At 44.3% G+C, this 21,070-nt stretch overlaps 5 protein-coding genes across 11 annotated transcripts; 3 read left to right on the top strand and 2 right to left on the bottom strand.

Moving 5' to 3' along the window:
* The first annotated feature begins 209 nt into the window (after positions 1 to 209).
* LOC135606861 (hydroxyphenylpyruvate reductase-like) lies at positions 210 to 4,347 on the top strand. Its single transcript, XM_065098194.1, has 2 exons — positions 210 to 712; positions 3,710 to 4,347. Exons 1-2 carry the CDS (start codon positions 281 to 283, stop codon positions 4,226 to 4,228), a joined length of 951 nt encoding a protein of 316 aa, XP_064954266.1. The 5' UTR covers positions 210 to 280; the 3' UTR covers positions 4,229 to 4,347.
* A 1,738-nt stretch (positions 4,348 to 6,085) lies between these two features.
* On the bottom strand, positions 6,086 to 8,595 carry LOC135606860 (pentatricopeptide repeat-containing protein At3g16010-like). 2 transcript variants are annotated; one of them, XM_065098192.1, is made up of 3 exons: positions 8,311 to 8,595; positions 8,094 to 8,178; positions 6,086 to 7,985 (listed from the first exon to the last, which is right to left on the bottom strand). In XM_065098192.1, the coding sequence occupies exons 2-3, from the start codon at positions 8,176 to 8,178 to the stop codon at positions 6,154 to 6,156; spliced, it is 1,917 nt and encodes a 638-aa protein (XP_064954264.1). In that variant the 5' UTR covers positions 8,311 to 8,595; the 3' UTR covers positions 6,086 to 6,153. The 2 variants fall into 2 exon arrangements, with proteins under 2 accessions (XP_064954264.1, XP_064954263.1); XM_065098191.1 differs by having other exon boundaries at positions 8,094 to 8,228.
* Positions 8,596 to 9,556: 961 nt separating this feature from the next.
* LOC103977372 (uncharacterized) lies at positions 9,557 to 10,463 on the top strand. The gene has a single exon (XM_009392864.3). The coding sequence runs from the start codon at positions 9,642 to 9,644 to the stop codon at positions 10,326 to 10,328; it is 687 nt and encodes a 228-aa protein (XP_009391139.2). The 5' UTR covers positions 9,557 to 9,641; the 3' UTR covers positions 10,329 to 10,463.
* A 1,976-nt stretch (positions 10,464 to 12,439) lies between these two features.
* On the bottom strand, positions 12,440 to 14,021 carry LOC103977027 (probable membrane-associated kinase regulator 2). Its single transcript, XM_009392419.3, has 2 exons — positions 12,692 to 14,021; positions 12,440 to 12,589 (listed from the first exon to the last, which is right to left on the bottom strand). The coding sequence occupies exons 1-2, from the start codon at positions 13,713 to 13,715 to the stop codon at positions 12,525 to 12,527; spliced, it is 1,089 nt and encodes a 362-aa protein (XP_009390694.2). The 5' UTR covers positions 13,716 to 14,021; the 3' UTR covers positions 12,440 to 12,524.
* A 4,015-nt stretch (positions 14,022 to 18,036) lies between these two features.
* LOC103977023 (F-box/kelch-repeat protein At3g61590) lies at positions 18,037 to 20,819 on the top strand. 6 transcript variants are annotated; one of them, XM_018823567.2, is made up of 2 exons: positions 18,037 to 19,065; positions 19,147 to 20,819. In XM_018823567.2, exons 1-2 carry the CDS (start codon positions 18,854 to 18,856, stop codon positions 20,066 to 20,068), a joined length of 1,134 nt encoding a protein of 377 aa, XP_018679112.2. In that variant the 5' UTR covers positions 18,037 to 18,853; the 3' UTR covers positions 20,069 to 20,819. The 6 variants fall into 6 exon arrangements, 5 of the variants coding, with proteins under 5 accessions (XP_018679112.2, XP_009390688.2, XP_009390690.2 ...); XR_001977236.2 differs by having other exon boundaries at positions 18,038 to 20,503; positions 20,610 to 20,819; XM_009392413.3 differs by having other exon boundaries at positions 18,038 to 20,087; positions 20,237 to 20,819.
* The last annotated feature ends 251 nt before the right edge of the window (positions 20,820 to 21,070 follow it).

Raw genomic sequence — 21,070 nt, forward strand, 5'->3', positions numbered from 1 at the left:
GGTGGGGTATGGTATACAGAAGAGGGGAGGGCGGCCGGCCGGCCGGCGACGGGTTACGGTGACTAAATTGAGAGGATGACGCGCAAAAGGGGTCGAGGGTTTATTGGGTTTTGTCATTTACTAAAAAAGCCCTGTTATTTCCTAATATGAAAGGATAGATGTGTAAAAACACCTGATACGAAGAAACCAATAAAAAGACGAGCTTTTTAGTGCTTGTCGTTGACCTACCTCTCTTGATCCCCACTCACTCTGTTAGGATTACGGGCGGCAGCCGCGGCGGATGGAGTCCCTGGGCGTCCTCCTCCCTGTCCCTATGAACGCTTACCTCGAGAGCGAGCTCGCCCGCCGCTACAAGGTCTTCCGTCTCTGGGAATCGCCTCCCGAGCGCCGCGAGGGCTTCATCCGTGCCAACGCCGCCGCCATTCGGGCGGTCGTCGGCAACTCCAAAGCTGGCGCTGACGCGGACACCATCGACGCCCTCCCCCGGCTCGAGATCGTTGCCTGCTTCAGCGTTGGCCTCGACAAGGTCGACCTCGCCAAGTGCCGGGAGCGGGGCATCCGGGTCACCAATACGCCCGACGTCCTCACCGAGGACGTCGCCGACCTCGCCATCGGGCTAGCCATCGCCGTCCTGCGCCGCCTTTGCCAGGCCGATCGGTACGTCCGGAGCGGGGCCTGGTTGTCCAAGGGGGATTACAAGCTCACCACCAGGGTCAGATGCATCTCCTCCTCTTGCCGTCGTTTCGTAATAATTACACAAAAAATTTTGTCTTGTGATGAATTCTGAGAAATGCTTTGCCTGTTGGTAATTTGCCCGTTGGTAGAATATTACTTTAGATCATTAGTCGCTTTATCTTATTAATTACTCGCGATATCTAATATGTTCTTGTTAGGGTAATGCTTCAGATGACCAGGAGATGTTTTGGTTTTGTCTTCTCCTTCTTTCAGTCTATAACATGTTTGATAGAATGCCTTGCTGCCATTTGTTCATGCCTTTCGAACTATAGGTTTAGGATCAGATGGTGTAGAAATGGATGATGTATATTTAAGTCCGTTCCAAGTCGTTAAGGGATGTCACTCAAACCAGCAATAACATGTTTGAGGATGCCTTTTATCTTTCGCAAGGGCCTGTGACATCTAGTTACTTGCAAACTTGATATGATTATGTTATCTATGCATGTTGCTGTTTTGGATTGGACATGCTGATAAAGCCACACTTGATTAAAGGCCTAAAAGTCAATTTGTTCGATCAAGTTCAAGTCCTTCAGATCAAACTAGGTGTCGCTTGTACCGGTTATGTTTAAGTTTGATTTATTAATTTTTTTTTGTATTTCCACATGAGAAATCTGATATTTGAGGTATTGATTCTGAACCTTGCGGACAGAAGTTTTAATTATTGATAGCGTCATATTGTGTTCCACACAGAGAGCTCTTTAGATAATGTTTTTTTCACTGTACAGAAGTTTTAAGGTGTGAACCAGTTATTGTATGATAGCGTACTAATTACCAAAACCTCTTTGCAGTCTGTATAAGTATTCATGTATACAGCTCTCCAAACCTTGGTGTCCCTAAAACTCTAAAGAAATATGTTAGCTATTGGAGTTGCAGTAGCCCGGTCTGTGGGAGGGTTGAGATCACGTGATTTAAACATATTGCAGTTATGAAAAGCCCCTATTTGTTTCTAGGCATTTGAGACCATAGAGGTGTATCTTGTCCTTTGTATGTCTATTGATGGGAGTATATAGTATAAGAGCTACTTTGGACTTTTCACATCTGGTATATACCTTTTCCATCTCTTTACATTGGTTGATTTCATTTTTATTTTCATTGTCAAACTTTTAAAATTGGGCAATTATTTCCAAACTTCTGTTGCATCACAAAGTCGTGTGGAACATTATATAGCATGAGGAATGTTATTGTTCTGAAATTAAGTATTCTCATCAAAGATTCACAATTGGATAGATTTTTCCAAGATTTTATAACAATGTCATATAATGTGTATCATCGATTTGTGTATAAAAGACAATCTCTATGAGATCTTATTTAGGACTCATCTCAATGAGATAGCTTGTTGGAATAACCTCTAAATCAAGGAATCCAATTTGTACATGGCATTGTGACGTTGGTGAATATTTTTTCAAGTTCTTTGAGATTCTTAGCGATATCTTGTTAATGAGGACAATGTAAAGGCACAAAGTATCATTCATTTCATTTTTTATCATCTCGGGATGCATTGGTGGATTTGAGTCCTTGATTGTAGATGCAGTTTGCATTTAGCACTATTTCTATACACAGTCAATCTTTTATCCACTTTCTCAATGGCAGAAGCTTGAATTGTGGAGTATTTATATTTGAAGATCTTAGAATCCCGTGTGTTGCCTTTGGTTGACACGTTCCTTCCAACCATTATAACAGATTATAGTGGCCACAACTGATATCTTCCTCTTTAACATGTCTGATTTATTTGTGCTGGGATAGTTGTTCCATATGATCTCCTTTCAGACTTCTTTCTGTCAACATGTTCACCATCATAACAACTCATTACAAAATGGTAAACGTTAAGGCATTAACATTCTTATAAAGCAATAATTAATTAATTTCAAAAATGACCTCAGTAACATATATTTAAATTATTTTTTAATCTTTTAATAGTTGCAAAAGAAGAGAGAGAGAGAGAGAGAGAGAGAGAGAGAGAGAGAGAGAGATCATTGGCTCACATGAGTCAAATAACTGCTTCTGTGAACTCATGTTTGTTGCACTTTCATCAGGTGTAACTTTGGCATCATAAGTTAACCTGTCATTTTGCTGCTATTTTTCATTATGAGGTTATGATTAGGCACAATTTTACAGGAATGAAAACATGGAATATGCCTTCTTCAAGAGTTGCTTCACTATCATTTTCAGCTATTTAAAATTTCTAATTTTATAACTGATCTTTTTAGTTTTAAGATGTTTATCTTCTCTTTTCATCATAAGCAGAAATGATCTGTTACATACATTTAGAATTTGATATTCTGATGATTTGTAAAACCATCATTTAGAATTGGAACAAAACGGTCCACCACATACACCATAGAATAAACAACTATATTCCAAACAGATACCCATGTAAACCACTTTCTGTTGGTCTGTTCAAAGGGTCTTGGCTTGGTCTGTCAAGAGATTTTTGTTTCTTTCACAGCATCAAGAAGTTCCTCCATCTTTATGCCTGTATTAAGTCTACCCTCTTTGGGCCCTCTGAAACATGATCATTCCTTGGTCCTCACTTTCCATACTCGATTTTCTTCTCTTCCATATCAATTTGTTTGCTATGTTTCTTGCTCAAATATTTTGGGTATTGTGGTCTCATAAATGCATTTTAAACCATTTTATATAGAAAGTTAAAGTGCGTATGGTTTCCATGGACTCCATGCAGATGGTTACTTATAATTTTTTATGGTATTTTCATTTCTATTTCCAATGAAGTTGTTTATCTTGGTGAGTTGGATTAGGTTATGTCAAAAAGTGGGAGGTGACTTGGAATAAATCCAGTTGAAAGCTTTTGTGGTTTTCAGATTGACATGTATTTCACTTACAAGACCTGAAATTGAAAGATAAAAATAGTAGAGTTTCTTGTCTATCCATGCTTTTGTGGTGCATTTTTCTCGGGCATATTTCCAGTAACTTCTAATGTAAGAATTTGACATCTCACTTTGCTTTTTGTTTGCAGTTCAGCGGTAAAACAATTGGTATCATTGGGCTTGGTAGGATTGGCTTAGCCATTGCCAAGAGAGCGGAAGCCTTTGGTTGCCCTATCAGCTACTACTCAAGATCAGAGAAGCCGAATACCAATTACAAGTACTACTCTAATCTTGTTGACTTGGCTGCTAATTGCCATGTGCTTGTTGTGGCATGCTCACTAACTGAAGAGACCTATCATATCGTCAACCGCGAGGTTCTTGATGCCTTGGGCCCAAAGGGTGTGCTTGTGAACATCGGGCGAGGTCCGCATGTGGATGAGCCTGAGCTCGTGACCGCGTTGCGCGAGGGTCGCCTCGGAGGGGCTGGCCTCGATGTGTTCGAGCATGAGCCTGATGTGCCGGAGGAGCTGTTTGGCATGGAGAATGTGGTTCTGGTGCCCCATGTGGGAAGTGGAACGAATGAAACTCGCAATGCAATGGCTGATTTGGTCCTTGGAAACCTGGAAGCGCATGTGATGAACAAGCCCCTTCTAACTCCTGTCGTCTGATTTGATGCATAAATAATGTAGTAGAATGAAAGCAGATTGATTCAGTTGGACTTACATTGGACCATAGAGGTTCTCTCATGTTCTTCAATAAATAAGAACTATTGTTATGGTGTTCATAATCTTCGATCGGTTCATTTAAGAATGATCTTTGCCTTGAGCTGTGATACTTTTCTGAGCTTCTTCACCTCTTTGTTTGCCTGTGGTCGATGATCTATGTTAGAAATGACGGTCACTTTGCAGGAAATATTAGTGTTGTTGAAACAGTCAGTATTTCTTTGAAGCCAAAAGAAGGATATCACATATGCTTCTCTAAATAAGGTCTATCATTACTTGTCACTCACAATATGATACCGGGAAACTTTCCCCAAGTCTTTAATTAAACCAATTGAATCTTAAAAATTAAGATATCTTTAATATCTTTTTTATTTTAAATAAAACATATTTGATTTTTCCTAAGAATATTTGTCATATCATAAGATGAAAGTGGAAAAAAAATCTTTTATATTCACTCTCTTATTATTATATCTATCATGTTCTTTAGTTGATTTCGCGAGAAAACAATTTACATTTGGAACAGCACCTACTATTTTCATGATGCCTAAGAAGAGTTCATACCTTTTTCAAATATCCAAAATGCATTCCTATAAAAAAATAATCTTTTCCCATGGAAACACAAACAACCAAATCGAGGGATCAGCTAAGAGTATTTATGAGTAAAGGCACAATATCTTACTTCATCGGATCGAATCAAGTTACAGTATCTTAGTTTAGTTTCTAAAAATAGTCCATTCAAAAATATTATAGCCAAAGTTTAGTTATCATAAATCACCATCTATCTTAATTACTAATTAAATCATAAATTTTGAAGTTTCACAAAATGATTAATCTGAGAGTTTTCGAATGATTTTGGATGAAATTTAAGATCATTTTACTGTGTTTCATAATAAAGGATGATAAATCCTCATTTTTTTCACTTAATATTAAATTAATATTTATATTTTAGAAAACCTTATGGTACTTATGTTTATTTATTATAAATAATAATAATAATAATAATAATGATGATAATAATAATAATATGTGGTTATAATGTTTTTAAATAAATTTATATTTTTTTATTATTGTATTAAAGCATTATAACTCTATTAAAAAAAACTATAATAAAGATTTAGTTAGAAAAAAATCCGATGGCTTTGGTGACATGAGGCTGCTAGTTGTTCTTTGAGATGGTAGAATAGCCCAGACATGTAATTGCATTTGCTTTTGCAGCAAGGTATTGTCTCAATTTTTCTTTTTCTTTTTTTTGATCTTTTTGTGTTTTATTCTCTTGAGGTTAGCTGGTTGTTCTTGAAACAAAAATGGATTCAATGTATCAGTTGGCTTCCTTAGTGATTGTATTTTTCACATCATAGTAGTCTAGTTCTTATACTGTGTTTTAGTTCTTCTTTTTGAAATAAAAGACCGAAGATGACAGAATTTTTTAAAACTTTTCCGAAAATCTAGAATCTGCGGTGCTAATAATTCTAATGAAAATGCATTTTCAACTTACTACGAGGCTTTTCCAATAAATCATGTACGGTAGGTATCCTTACTACAGACACATTTGTTCTTGTAGACTGTATTAACCTCATTATGAGAACAAAAAAACAAAACAATGTCCGAAGAAAAATTTGTAGCTAATTCTGCTGCTAAATTAACAACAAGCCCAGATAAGAAACATGCATTAGCAAATTACTGGATAACTCATCAAGCACCACGATCACGGTAGTTTCGGAGAAGTTTTATGGATTAATTAGCTGAAACAATTGTAAAGCATTTCTTTTATCAGTAATGATACTTACCAGAACAAAGCAAGAGTTTGGTGAAACCAGCTATATATATAAGCTAAAGCCGGAGAAAAGATGAAGGAGAATCGTACACGGTCTTTAGCTAACTGAATTAGCAGATACATCATCGACTTTTCCAATTGCCTCGAGTATTGATGAGTATGTAATTAGATCGTACTTAAACCCCATCGAGTTCATTTCTTTCATCAGTTTAGCGGCCTCCTCAAACATTCCAGCATGGCTAAGAGCACCGAGAACTGTGTTGTATGACACAGCATCTGGCTTGAAACTGGACTGTTTCATGTTTGAGAGCATCTCCATGGCACGTATTGGTCCACCTGACTTTGCCACGCCATTCAAAATGATATTGAGAGAATTTATATCTGGAACGCAACCCTGCTCTTGCATTGCTCGAAGCATCGACTGTGCTTCATCCATCATTCCCATCCTTACCATACCAGACATGAGGGCATTGTAGGCATAGACATCAGGGACACACCCTAGTTGTTTCATTTCCTCAAAAAGTGCTACCGCATCATTCAGACGGCCACACTTACCGAAATGCTTGATTATCACGGCATAGACTCTAGAGGTGGAAGAACCACAGTTCTCTTTTAGTTCCTGAAATAATTCAGTTGCTGCATCATAACGTTTTGCTTTCCCAAGAGCATCAATCAAGCTACAGTAGGCTGCTGGGCACGGAGGAAAGCCCTTCTCATCCATCTCCTCAAGAAGCATCAAGGCTTTCTCCACTCGATTTGTTTTGCAAAACCCATCGATAAGAATTGAGTAAGTAAATGCACTGGGTTCGATTCCTTTTTCCTTCATTTTCTCCAACCAAGAAGCAGCTTCAGACACGCGTGCCTTGGAATCAAAATGGGCCTTGATGACAGTATTGTACGTAACCACATTAGGGACACAGTGCAAACTTTCCATTTCCTCAAACAGCTTAACAACATCATCCAATCGCCCAGCCTTGCCCAAGATGTTCACGAGATTATTCATTAGGACTATGTCCGGCTTACAACCTTCTCTTTGCATTTGAAGAAAAAATTCATAAGCCTCTTCTGTTCTTCCAGCTTTCCCAAGGCCCTTTATCAACTCCGTGTAAGTGAAAACATTTGGCACACAACACTGATCCCTCATATCTTGCAACAGATTCATTGCCTTTTCCACATTCCCCGACTTGAAACACATTTCCATCAAGGTAGTATAGATCTTTGTAGTAGGTTGCAACTTGTTTTCTTTCATCTCCTCGAGCAACCTAAAAGCCGAATCCTCACGACCTAGCTTGCAGAATGCCATAATCAGCGCATTGTAAGTCACCGTGTCAGGAAGACAGTTGCCCTGATTGCACATCTCATTGTAAAGCTCATGCACCTTCTCATGGTGGCCTTCTTGCATCAACATGATGATCATGCTGTTATAGGCATGAGAATTCGGCTCACACTTGCGAATCTTTATCTGATAAAAGATCGAGCATGCCTTATTCACCATCTTCACCCTACCAAGGATGCGAATGATCTCCGAAAGCTCAACCGGCATGATTATGCAAGGGCTTCTCACCATCTCTTGTATAGTTCTCCACATCTCGCCAAACAATCCCTCTTCATCCAAGCAGCGAATCAAGGCCATGTACGTTGCTGCATTGTGCTCAAAATTCTTCCTTTTGCTGGCCCAGTGAAAGAATTGCATCTTCACACCGATCTCGACATCAGTTTTCAGGACTTCAAGGACTAGCCGGTGATCAACCCGCAGCATCAGCACCTCCAAGGCCTTCTCCGCATCCGGCCCCCATTTAAAGATCTTCAATATTCTCAAGAACCTCTCATCCAACGGACGGCCTAGGCGTTGACGATCCCGGACCGTCAGCGAGTTCATGCCGCCATTTTCAAGGCTCGGAAGCTTGAACATCCGAACGATTTCATTCTCTGCTCAAGCGTAACGAAGATCGATAAAAAAATCCAGCACTAGATAGATGGAGGCAAGAAAAAATGAATCTTTCGCTGAGAAGGCAAGAGAAGAGAAATGCCTATCACCTGTTTGCTTTAGTCTCCGACTGAGTTGAGGTGAGGAAGAGACCGCCCGCTTCGCTAGGACAAGAGCGCCCCATCGAATGCGCATCTGTATTTGCACAGAATATGGAATGATGAGCCTACAAGTTTCCAACCGATCTGAGGGAGGATACGGCCGTCACTTGTCCGTCTTCAAAAAGTCTGGCCGAGTGTACAACACGATTCCAGAAAAGAGATCAACCTTTCCAAATGATCGAGTGGATTTATCTTTCTTCACACACTATATACTTCCTCTGTAGCTGCGGCCGCCGGCCGGAGGAAGACAAACGCGCCTCAGCCCGGTGGCGGAAGGGTAGGTGGAAAGACCGCTGAGGAGAGACCGCCGTCGGAGGAGCCCGTTGTCTGACGCCGAAGTTATAAAGAAGAGGCAGAGAGACTCACTATTTCCGACGGCCGGACGAGGAGCGGGTACAGCAGAGGGAGCGAAAGGGAGGAAGGCGAAGAAACAAGGTGGTGCGGCGAGTCCAAAGGTTGGTTATCGCTCGAGTGCGTCGCTTCCAGGCGCGACTTTCGATACGAATTAAGTTACGACGGAGGATGTGGTGCTGCGTGAGATGGGTTCGTAAACTCAGTGGTTCGAGTTCGTGTTTTTGGGCCTTTGGGCTCTTTTTTGGGTATGCGTTTTCTGGAAATCGGCATTGTTTTCCTTCCATCTCTCATCTGTTCAAATTGGAAGATTGATTGGGTGATATATTCATTTCACGTCATGTCTGGATTTAATGTTTTCATTTTTGTGTGCTAATTTTTCTTTGTTGGAACGTCGCATATACCCTTTCTCTCTCTCTCTCTCGTTTTCCTCCATTAGTCACACTGTACAAAGGAATAGTCATTCATGGATATGAATTGCACATCGTCTTTTCCTTTAGGAGGAACAGAAAAGAAGCTATGTTTCGTTATCATCGTCATCGCTTAACTCCCACACAAGTAGGAATTGCGTGTTGGTCAGTTCATCCAGCGAGAACAGAAACAAGAGAAAGGGAATACCACTGCATCACTGCCTACGAAGAGAACAAAGCTGATACTACAAAATTGGAGTCATGCTATCATCCTCTATTTCCAACCGCATCAACGTCATCGTCCTCCTTCAAGTCTCCGACCCCTGCCAACTTAGATTTCTGGTCAGAAACGCCACTTCTTCGGGTTGGAGGACGCGACGGTCCCCTCAGGCGGCCACGGAGAGCTCGCTTTCACAACCCATGTGTTGTGCGTGCAGATGCGTCCCAACGAGCTACCTTGGTCAACTCGGCTCATCTCAATTGTCGACTGAACTCTATCAATCTTGATGCAAACTCAAGTCAATCTGGACCGTACCCGTTCGATCGATCGGCAACTGTTTCTAATTGCCGAGCAAACTCGAGTCGGGCTGACTTCTGATCGAAGACTCGCAATTAGTCTTCCGATTTAGTCACGACTACCAACAGCTTCATAAAGCAGGCATGGAGATGTAGTGTTAGCACATCGCTTCTTGTCGTCAACCTCCGTACCCTTCTCTCTCTCTGTCTCTCTTCCGCCATGAGCACAGACACAGAGCAGGCAACCCCCTTAGCCGTCGGCACCAAACGCCCCGACAACGACGAGGAACTCCCGGCCGCCTCCATGACACGCCGCCGAAGCCGCCTCCAAGGCCGCTGCCTCATCTGCGGTGGTTCCTGCGCCGCCATCCTCATCATCATCGCCATCGTCATCGTCGTCCTCGCCCTCACCGTCTTCAAGGTCAAGGAGCCCGTCATGACCATGAACAGCGTCACAATCGAGAAGCTTGCCGTCAACTTCGGCGCGCCCTCCTCCTCCTCCTCCCAGCTCTTCGCCATCAACATGACCGTGGTCGCCGACGTCTCCGTCAAGAACCCCAACGCCGCCAGTGTCCGGTTCGGCGCCAGCACCACCGCCATCTACTACCGCGCGCGCGAGATGGGCGTCGCCTACGGGCCGCCCGGCACCGCCCGGGCGCGCCGCACCTTCCGCATCAACGTAACGGTGGACGTGATGGCCGACAGGATCTTGGGCGACGCCAACCTGTTCGACGACCTGGCGGCGGGGAGCATCGCGGTGACGACGGCGACCAAGGTGGGCGGGAGGGTGAGGGTCTTGGGCGTGTTCAAGCACCACGTGGACGTGATGATGAACTGCAGCATCACCATGGCGGTGGCCAACCAGTCGATCGTGGGTCAGAACTGTAATCAGAAAGTTCGGCTATGACCGTCAGTTCCTCTTCTTCTTGTTGCTGTAGCAGTGCGAGATAGGAATGAATCTTCTGTGGAAGAACAGAGTCGAGGGGTTGGGCTGATAATTGGAGTACCCCCCATACTGTTATGGAGTTGACTTTGAACATTATTTTCTCTCCCTTTCATCAGAAAGAGTCCTTCGATGATCTATCAAAGAACTCTGTTCACTCAATTTGCCGAGATATGGAAACAAAGGAGATGAGATGACTCAACTAAGCTTAAGCAAAACCAGAAAAGATAGAGAGAGACTCAAAAAGGATTCTACAAACAAAGGAGACATAGTCGATTTTGGATGTATTAAAGGTGCATTCTTAATCTGGGAGTAGTTAGATTGCTCCAAAACGTTCTTAATCTGTAAGATTTAATGAAATATATCATGGCCATGTCACTGAAAGAAGTGCAGTAAGCAAATGTATTATCTTTGGAATACGAAACGAACACATAATTATGGCATGTAAACGACGACCATCGTCTCTCCAACACTAAAAACTCTCAGGAATAAGTGCATCTCGTCACTGAAAGATCGAAAATAATTGTGGTTTATTTGCAGACCAGAGGAGGAGGAGGCAGTCAGAGTCACCTTTGGAACATAAAAGAAGCACGTCACCAGGCTTGGAAACAGGGAATGTCCGCTTCCCAACACGTTGAACTGTCAAGAAGAGGTGCATCTTCTTGTCTTTGCAATCTCCGAGTGTTCTCTCCCCGCGCCACGAAAGAAGCCATGCATTGGTTTTGTCCCCAAGCTTCACCTCGAGTGTCTGCCATTTGATGCACAAGTCTCTGATGCATTGTAGTCACTGTCTCCATCGAAGCAAAGTTCATGAACCTTCAACTCGTTGGGGGAATCGAGTAACGTTCTTGGAGAACATTGTTGGTTCATGTCACCGGTGCAAGAGAAGTTTGTCGGTTCATGAACTTTGGTGGCTGACGATTTTTAGAGGAATACAACGAAAAAAAGAAGAAGACGATGACTCGATTGAGGCTTGTTGCGTAAGCAGCACGCCCTGCTTTAAGATTCTTGATAGATTATGTGGGAATTGTGCGGAGCACATAGCATGATCAAGAAATAAGCATAAGACATAAGAGCTTATTTTATAGGATGAGAGATCGTTGTGATGCTGAAGGCCGCCAATGCCTGCTCTAAACTATTTGAGCTTGCTGCAGTGTGAAGATGGAGACGGCAGTGCCACCATGTGCTCCCATTCAAAGCCTTTCCCGTGTCAGATCTCCTTCGTTGTTTTCTATTGCCAATCTATACTTCGTCGACTGGCTGAAGCTTGTTGCAGAAACAGCACGAGTCGTTTTGGGTGGAAGACAATGGCAAAGCATGGGAATGCGAGCTCACTCTCCCCGCTCCAGGAACTCGAGAAAGAACAGAGATGACCGATTGTTCTTCTCCTCCTTCATGGAGAAGGTGATGATGTGACCAGGAACCAACTCTCGAGAGTCTGTAAGGAACAGAACTGTTCCACTACTGTACTCTTCTTCTCCAGAGATACACCAGCATGCGTTGCTGAACAGTTACACCATTCGAAACCAAATTGCAGATTGATAGAGCAAGAAGATACACCTTCTCAAATCACCCCCAACTCCATACATCTTGCATCGGCCAGAGGGACAAAGAGAAGAGAAAGGGTGAAAGATAGAGAGAGAGAGAGATGGTGAGCGCTGGTTCCTTCCTTTTTCCTGCACAGAAGACTTGCTCAAATCTTCATGCGTCTTAGGTCCATTCTTTCTCTGCGTCTTCTGGGTCATGGTGGCTGCTCGCCATTGCCGAAAGCTTGTCAAAAGGTGCCGGATTCCTAGGGCACCTGAAAAAGCCTACAACGATACGCAGGGAAAGGCTATGGCTATTGCGTATCCCTGCTTTCCCATACTGCGTTGCGTCACGAGATTGGCAAATTGTGTCGCGGCATTCCCAATGTCAGGGGAATCTTTACCTTCTCTTCCTTCGCATTCAGTCGTCTCGCCGTTCATCATTGCTTTCTTCAACTCCCGTCAATCTCTCCATCCAATCATCATTTCATTCTCCTTCTTAATCTCTGTAATCTTCTCTCAGTAGCAGCACAAATGGGGACTCAAGTCTTAACTAAAGTTCATATGAAGTTGTAATTTACAAAGCCTTTGCTAAGAGGCTTGTTTTCCGTGAGAGATACGCACGGAACGCGACTCAATTCTGGTTGCCCGTTGCCTGGATCGGGTCGCTCTTCGATCTGACCAACGGTGACTCGGGCCCTGCGATGGCAGTGAGCGCATGAGCTGAGGAGGACAAACTGGTAGTTCGGTAGCAAAAGACGCGGATGGTGACCAGACACCGGATGGGGGTGGCTTATGTACCTTGGTCGGAGGTGGTGAACGATCGCTTGCAGTGCGCGATGGCGCTCTGGATCCCGTCCTGCAGCTCCCGGAGAGAGTCGTCACGCCGCTGCGGAAGCGGCGAACGTACCGCGGCAACGGCCTCCGACGCCGACCGGCTTTTACCCAGCCGCTTCCCCACCACCCTCAGCCCAGCCGGGAATCCCTTGGCTCCCCCTCCGATTGCCGCCGCTTCCTGCGGCGGTGCCTTAGCCGGCGCAAGCTCGCTGGGGAGCCTTAGCCTCTCGACGTGCCACCTCGAAACCTTGACGTATAACGGCTTGATCATGTTGAGGTACTTCTGGACGACTTCCCTGGCGAACCTCTTCTCGTCCGTCGTGGCCGCCGAGCTGTCCTCCGCTTGTGGCTTCGCCGTTCGACCGCAGGAGGAAGTGTTCCGGGAGCTGTTGTCCCGTGTGAAGAGCGAGATTATGGGCACCTCGTCCACCTTAAACTTGACGAAGAACCTGCTTTGACGCTCCCCCTGAGGTTGCTGCTTCGGGGAAGCATTCGCCACCGCGGCCGCTGTGGATTTGGGCTTGCGGAGGCGGAGCAAGAAAATGCGGAACTTGGTGGCGGATTTGAGGAGGGAAACGGTTGGAAACTGGGATTTGTTGTCGGGCTCGGAGGCGGTGATCACGATAGAAGTGGGCTCCAAAGGCGCGAGCTTTCCCTTAAAGAAATAGTCGTCGGGAGGGGAGAGGCTTTCGATTACGCGATCATCGCCTTCTCCTCCTCTGGCCCGGGCGTTGCCGCTGCCGACCGAGCATAGCTCGAAGTTGAACTCCCCCTCTTCGACGTCGCCGTCATCAATGGGGAGGGCGGTGAACTCGAGGTCGAAGAAGGGGCCCCCGTCATCGTCGCCGTCGTCATCTGTGGTCACCGAGGAAGGGCGGAGGACGACGGTGTCGGGGGTGTCGGTGGAAAAGCGAATGGCGTCGGCGATGGTGGTTCGGCCGCCGCCGCCGCCGCCGCGCCAGTACTTGAGCAGGCTGAAGGATTCCATAGTTGGGAGAGCCAGAGGAAAAATCGACCCTTAAATAACTGTTGCTATCGTTGTATTGCTACTACTTGCAATAGAACCTTTCCTCACCGTTTATGCTCTGTCCCTCCTCATACATGCTCTTTTTCTCCCAAAGAGAGAGGGCGAAACACAGCAGAGAAGGGGGAGCTTAAAAAGACGGCAGTGATAGTGCGGAGAGAGAGAAAGAGTGAGCGCATTCACTGAACCAATGCGCAGTAGCAGAGAGTCATTTGCTTTGTGCGGAAGGCTTTTGCACTGCACGAGAAAGGAGAGTGGGAGATGCGAAGAAAAAGAAATGGTTCGTTCGTATCAGTTACATGTGTTGTTGGATTTGACTTAGGAGAGACAGGCAACAGCTGCTTCATTGCCATATCTTTCTCACACGAACATACACCTAAAACAAATCCTTATTTATTTCCAAAAATTACAGAAATTACCTTACAATTTATATTTTATTTCCAATCGATTTAGTGTTAATTAATGAAATATTAAAAATATTAGAAGAAGAAATATATATAGTTATGAACAATTTATATGTTCCAAATAATCGAGGGATCCATTTATGTGCCTAAGACACGTTTCCGATAAGATTGGATCGGCACTGCAGGTTGATTTGGCCCAACCAGGATTTCCCATGAACAGATCTGGACTCGGCCCATGATTGATTTATGATGAGATGACACCATGGATCTTGCCACTGCCAATGCTTTAGAAATTGTAAGCAAAGTAATTAATGCACTTATCCTCCCAATGTTCGTAAGTTATAATATGAATTTTATGCCAAGGCAAAGAAAATTTCTAGAAACAATTTCTTTTTTTTTTTTCATGGGTCTATTGCTTTGAATCTAAGAGTGATTTTTGCATTATTACATGAGATGCAAAAAGCTTATTATGCTAAATTTTAATAGTAAAATGCTAAATCTATATAAAACTAAGATTTGTGTTTTGTCTCATATATTGTTTCAAATGTTTATATAACTACCATTTATATGCTTTAACATGTTTTTCTCCAAATAAATGATACATTTTTGAGTTGACATATCTGTTTACTAAATAAAAATTATGTAATAAATGGTTTGATGTTTGAATATATTTTATTATTTTTGATAAAAATCCATAGTCATAATTTTTGTTTATTATTTTATTATTTGGAATAAATATTAATGTATGCATTTGATTTCATTTTTTAATAATCTAAAAAATTATTTTTTGTTTTGTTCGGTTTAGAATGTATATAATTTGTTATTATATAAAGTATCTACTGGTTGGTAAACCTTTACATTGTAGTCGAGGAGTCAACATGGTTTAGTTCGATCCTGAATGTACAAGATCGCCCATATGGAGACTCGAGGGGTAGGATTGCGTGTTCGATCGGGTTGAGCCATAAGCTAAGAGTCTTAATGTGGGCCTCCTCATCATCATCCCCTGTACACAAGTCGAGGTTGAGATGAGGATTTTTCAAATCGACCCTTTCAAAACTCAAGTTAGCATTGAATGGAATAAGAGTGAGTTTTTTCCCCATGGCGTTGGTCATGTGGTGGGCTTTTATATCTGCACATGGGGGTTAATCGTACCATATATGTTAATGATCGTCAACCCCTTAAGCGATTGACCCATGCTTCTGTGCGCAGACGACGGTTGACGTGTACTGATTGTCCCAAAGCGACATCGTCCCAATCATTTCGGGGCGGCTCTGTACTCAATGACACCGTTCCGGTCAACGTGTGTGGATCGTCCTTGAGCGGCACCATCCCGAGCATTCCAGGGGGGCTCTGTACTCGACGATGTCATTGCGAACCTTTCGGGGTAACTTTATACGTGACGCACCGCTTGTATGGCCCTACATAGGTTAGGAGGATGATCGTATTATCTGAACCGTTGATGTGGTCAGCCACATCGACTTATAAATTTTACTTCGATACCGTTGTGGCTATGATATGCTATCAAAGGGCATACCGGTAAATTGTGCCCTATCATCTATATTTATTGGTATCAATTAAAAAAGTTTTTATGTTTGTTAGTTTTATTTCTTTCGAGTAAAAAAAATAATATATACTACTTTTATAAATTCAACGGGACCTTTCTAATTCTTTGTAAATTTGATCGTCTATTTTAATGGTCCAAATAGCCAAAATTTATATGAGATATTTTCTCATTTAAATCGGCCTAGTAGTCCGAATTACTTGAAACTTATACATAGTTGATTTATCTTTTTATTTAATTACATGAAAATTATTATAAGCATACATGAAGTGGACTCAAACATGAGATCTATTAATTATCCAACGGATGTCTCAATAGAAACTATTCATCATTGATATTGTTCATAACATTCCATCTATAATTCCAGTAGTGTTGATTATGTGATAGGTTGAGCTCAACATCAAAGTTAATGTCTTTGACTTCCACAGCAGCCACGCAATTATCTCAAATCTTCCACCACGAAGACTTTGTATGCTCACCTGAACAAGATCTCCATCTCCATACTATAAAAAACATCAGATCTTCTTTTTTGTTGTTGGGCTATTGGGTGGGGTGGCGCAGCAAAAGCAGATAAGCACAGGCGACTCTTGTTCGCCACCCCAAAGATTCTTCTTTTTGGACTACAAGTTCTTTCTTTTCAGGTTGCTTTACCCAATTGAATTCTTCTGCAACTCAGTTGTTGGTCAGCACATCGTGACCACGATGATGATGATGGTGATGATGAATTGATTCGAGATCTCTCTCTCTCTCTCCCGACGCTTCTGAAGCAAATCTATCTATCCACCATGAAACGCACTCAAGTCGGACTTCATATTTTCCATCCCAAATCTCGTCAACCTTGCAATGATTCTCCTCTGATAAGATTGACTTCTCCTTTTAATTAGATCTTCGTTCTGTACGTACCCTTGTCAGTGTTAGTCTTGCACCCACTACACTTGGGAATGGACTGTTGCATGTGTTTGCTTACGTGCTATATGCCATTTGAAATGGCCATCAACTCTTCGGTACTTTCCTTTTGGCTTGTCAAGTGCTTGGACAGGCATGCATGTCTCTTGCTCTAATTGCTGCAACTCATTCTTGCACTGGCATCATGGTCTGATCTGGACTTTGAATATTGCAGTCTCCATCCCATAGTAAAGCTTGTGGGATCTCCTCGATGAAAGAAAGGCCACATCTGTGTATGACATTACAATCTCCAACTCTGAGAGTTGGCAATGTCGGAAAGGAGGTGCGATCTTATGAGTGGGTTTGGCACCACCAATGAGTTATCTGTAGTTCACAGTTTAACATGTCATTCTGGTAGGTGAGACCAAGCCAAAGCCAAATCCACCCAAAAGGCATTAGTGGCGGAGGGCTTGTCATCTTTGTCGTACAGTACAGATCTGTGGCCACATTACCAATTGTTTAGCAATATCCACCTCTAATGGGAGCTGTGATGCATGTGACCACACTTCGTTCCTTTCTTGATCCATGGAGATCTCGCTCGTCTCGAGGAAAAGGAGGCAAAGAGCCTTTGTGGACTTCCTCACTAACACCATTGAAACTTGGCTTTACTCAGACAAGCTATACTTTGCGCACGCTCATCGCTGCATCGATAGACTTCACAGCTTTAGTGCCTTTCTTTTTGATGTGCGAAAACGTCAGGTGTCAGTGAAGGTTCTCGATCGTGCATGAAACAGGCCCCCCTGTTCATCGCCTCCTCCGTCTTTGCAGACTGTATGATGCCTCGAGAGTCGAACTAAACTGTTCATTCGAGTAGATTTCTTTTCTTCTGATGTAAGGAGGGTGACAAAAGGAAAGAGAAGACACAGAGACATGTGGTTGTCGTCTGGTGCAGCCCTTACTAAGCGATGTCTTCGAATAATCTGATGTGAAAAATGTGAGAATGTAGACGATATTATCCGTCGGCAATAACAGTCCTCATAGTCTTCCAACTATGAGGAAGAGCACGATGAGGATCACAATCCTCGAGATCGATGGCTTATTTAAGGTAAGGTTTTCGTACTCAAGAATTGAGTGCCTATGGATGGGAGGATACTGCTGCAAAGCATCAAACCTAAGGTCTTAAAGCAACTTCACTGTTCTGGGAACTGCGGAAACATGAGGAGGAGGTGGAAGGTAGGACGAGAAACATGCTCTGATCCCATCATCCTTGTGTGCTAAAACAGCACTTAGGGCCTGTCAACTTTCCGCAATATTTCTACAAAAAGGAAGGATAATTTCGTGGCACAGGTAGCCATCACATCCTTGAATGAGTCCAAACAAGCTTTGCTTTAAGACGATTCAGACATGTATATAGAGTGGCATCCACAGCATGTATATTAAGACACAACACACGCCACTCCTTCCACGTTCCTCCTCTCCATCGCACCTACTTTATGGTGTCACCTGCACCCTCCATTCATGTCTTGAACCATGGCCTATTGTTTCGTCTGTTCCTCTCCTTTCGTCAGTGCTGATCTTTGTCCATGGCAGAGTAGATTTAGGACTCCCCCTCCCCCCCTCTGTTGATTCCAAGGGAACAGAGTAACATATCTCAGAGAGGAGAAAAGAAATAATGGATCATCAAAACCAAGGTTGGATTTTAGGTGCTCTTCTTGTTTCAGTCTTTCCTGATGGATGGTGTAAACATCGTGTTCGTTCCATGATATTTGGTGGTATTTTTAGCTGTAACGTTCTGGGAAACGCGGAAAGGTGTTGTAGGTGTTCGATGATTTGATGAGGAGAGCGAACGATGGCTTGTCGCATCTGTTTGTTTTGTATGGCTAATTGCTATAGTGGTTGTGGGAGATCGCTCACACGCCACTTTTTCGTGTCAGCCCAAATACCATGGAGCAGCTCTTCTTCTTTTTGCGACGTTGAAAGTTGCACTTGTTTGGTATCACAGTTTTGGTTCCCTGAGAAATTGTGCTCGCCTGACCTTTTTTTATCTCTTTATCAGATGCAGCCCAAGAAAAAGGAAAGAATTCGTAGATTTTTCTGCTTGTTTGCAGTCCTGATCGCATTGCTGCTACCATCTGATTAGTCTTGGGATGTATTCAGCTCCAATGCGGCTCTCCTCTTCTCCTTCCTCACTTGATACCTCCGTGCATTCTTTCAGGTTCTTCCTGATTTTGTTGTGAGCTCACACGCCTTCCATGGAGGGTCAGACATCGTGGCAATTTCATCCTACTTCCCACCACCAGTCTCGGGTTGCGGAGTTTGAGCCGATCCGCGAGGACAGCGACAACCACGACCAAGACGCATTGGTTTCTTTGGACGCCATTCTGCCTGATGACCTCCTGGAGAAGGTCCTCTCCTTCTTGCCCATAGCGAGCATCATCCGGTCGAGCTCCGTCTGCAAACGATGGTACGAAGCTGTGCATTCCGGGTGGCACTCATGGGCCGAGATGTCGCCTCAGAAGCCATGGTACTTCATGTTCACCTGCAGCGACGACGCCGTGTCGGGCTACGTCTACGACCCGAGCCTCCGGAAGTGGTACGGCTTCGACTTCCCCTGCATCGAGAGGAGTAACTGGTCCGTCTCCGCCTCCGGCGGACTGGTCTGCTTGATGGACGGCGAGAACCGGAGCCGGATCTTCGTCTGCAACCCCATCACGCGAGACCGGAAGCGGCTGCGCGACGCCCCCGGCGGGAAGACCCCCGACTACACCGCGCTCGCCATGTCGGTGGACAGGAGCGCGCACAGCTACACCGTCGCCCTGGCGAAGTGCAAGCAGGCGCCCCAGGATTACTGTCAGTGGGGCTTGTCGATCCACGTTTACGAGTCGGGGACCCGATCATGGGCCACTCTCTTCAGTGAAGTCTTGGTGGGTTGGAGGGGAGGAGACGAGTGCGTGATCTGCGACGGAGTCCTGTACTACCTGATCTACTCCACCGGCGTGCTCAGGAACGTCGAACCGCGCCATTGCTTGGCCATGTATGACCTGTCAGCCAGACCTTCCCGCACATCCTTGATGCAAATGGCGATCCCGGTGCCATGTTCACTGACCTGCGGCAGACTGATGAACCTCAAAGACAGGCTAGTCATGGTCGGCGGGATCGGGAAGCACGACCGACCGGGCATCATCAAGGGGATCGGAATCTGGGAGCTTCACAACAGGGGATGGCGAGAGGTGGCTCGGATGCCGCAGAAGTTCTTCCAGGGGTTCGGCGAATTCGACGACGTCTTCGCGAGCGGCGGCGCCGACGATCTCATTTACATCCAGAGCTTCGGGTCACCGGCACTGCTGACCTTTGACGTGACTCAGAGGGTGTGGAGGTGGTCGGCGAAGAGCCCGGTGAGCAAGAGGTTTCCCCTGCAGCTCTTTACCGGCTTCTGCTTCGAGCCGAGGCTTGCGATCGCTTCCTGATATCTTTCGATGCCTCATGGTTTGCTACTCAAATAGAATCCATGTTATAGTAATCCTCTTTTGCATCCGTCGCCATCTGCGCAACAAAAGGCTGGTCGATGCATTGGCGATAGATGATTCCCATATATCTGATTCACTAATATGAAAAATATCTGTATTATTTTCCAGAATTTATCCTAGAAATCCGACCATTTGAGCTAGCAGACAGTGGCTGTCATCAGGTTTTCGTTGCTGCTGTGGAAAATGACAAACTCGCACCAACATCTACCCAGGGAAGAAGAGAGGTCAGCTAGCTGATGGCTCAGCCTCAGGCCTGCCCATTGTCTCCGCCTGCCACCCTCACACCACCACCGTACCATCACCAGCCATTAAAAGCAGAGACCCATGGCTGTACACTTAGTTCTTAGTTGTGGTTGGAGCTGTCTCCTTGCATCGGTAGGGTAGTAACACAGCAGTAGCTTTTGTTTGTTGAAGTTGCATCCACTGTATCTATCTTCTTGGCCTACGGGTTTCTGAGCTTTGTCTCTTTGCTGTCCACTAGTGCTACCAGTTTCTGGAGGCTTTACATACAATCCAAAACACAATTATGTGAGCAGTTGAAGTTAGGACAAAGTGGGGGTCACTGTATGCCACTCTTTATTCTGAGGTGGTGAGAGGGAGAGTGTACTGTCACAGGAATCATCTTAGGGGAGAATAGCAACATTGAAGCTTCATCCAATCAACAACTGAAACATATCTGTTTTCTTCTCTACTTGCATAGTACTTTGTCCCCTTCAAATGTTTGTCTTGTTATGATGGCTGTAAAGTTGGTTCTCTGTTCCTAATATGAGCTTAATGCCAGTAATTAGGTGATAATGTAGTCCAACATCACTTTATGAACCACCATAATTTTGGTGTATTAACCAAAAGGAGAAAGTGTTCTCAGCTTTCCATGCACTACAGGTTTCCTTTGGCTTACAGACATGGTTGTGCCTACAGGTTTCCATGCACTCTTCGATGTTT

This window comes from Musa acuminata, chromosome BXJ2-3, assembly GCF_036884655.1.
Source record: "Musa acuminata AAA Group cultivar baxijiao chromosome BXJ2-3, Cavendish_Baxijiao_AAA, whole genome shotgun sequence".
In the NCBI taxonomy this organism is placed as follows: Eukaryota; Viridiplantae; Streptophyta; class Magnoliopsida; order Zingiberales; family Musaceae; genus Musa; species Musa acuminata.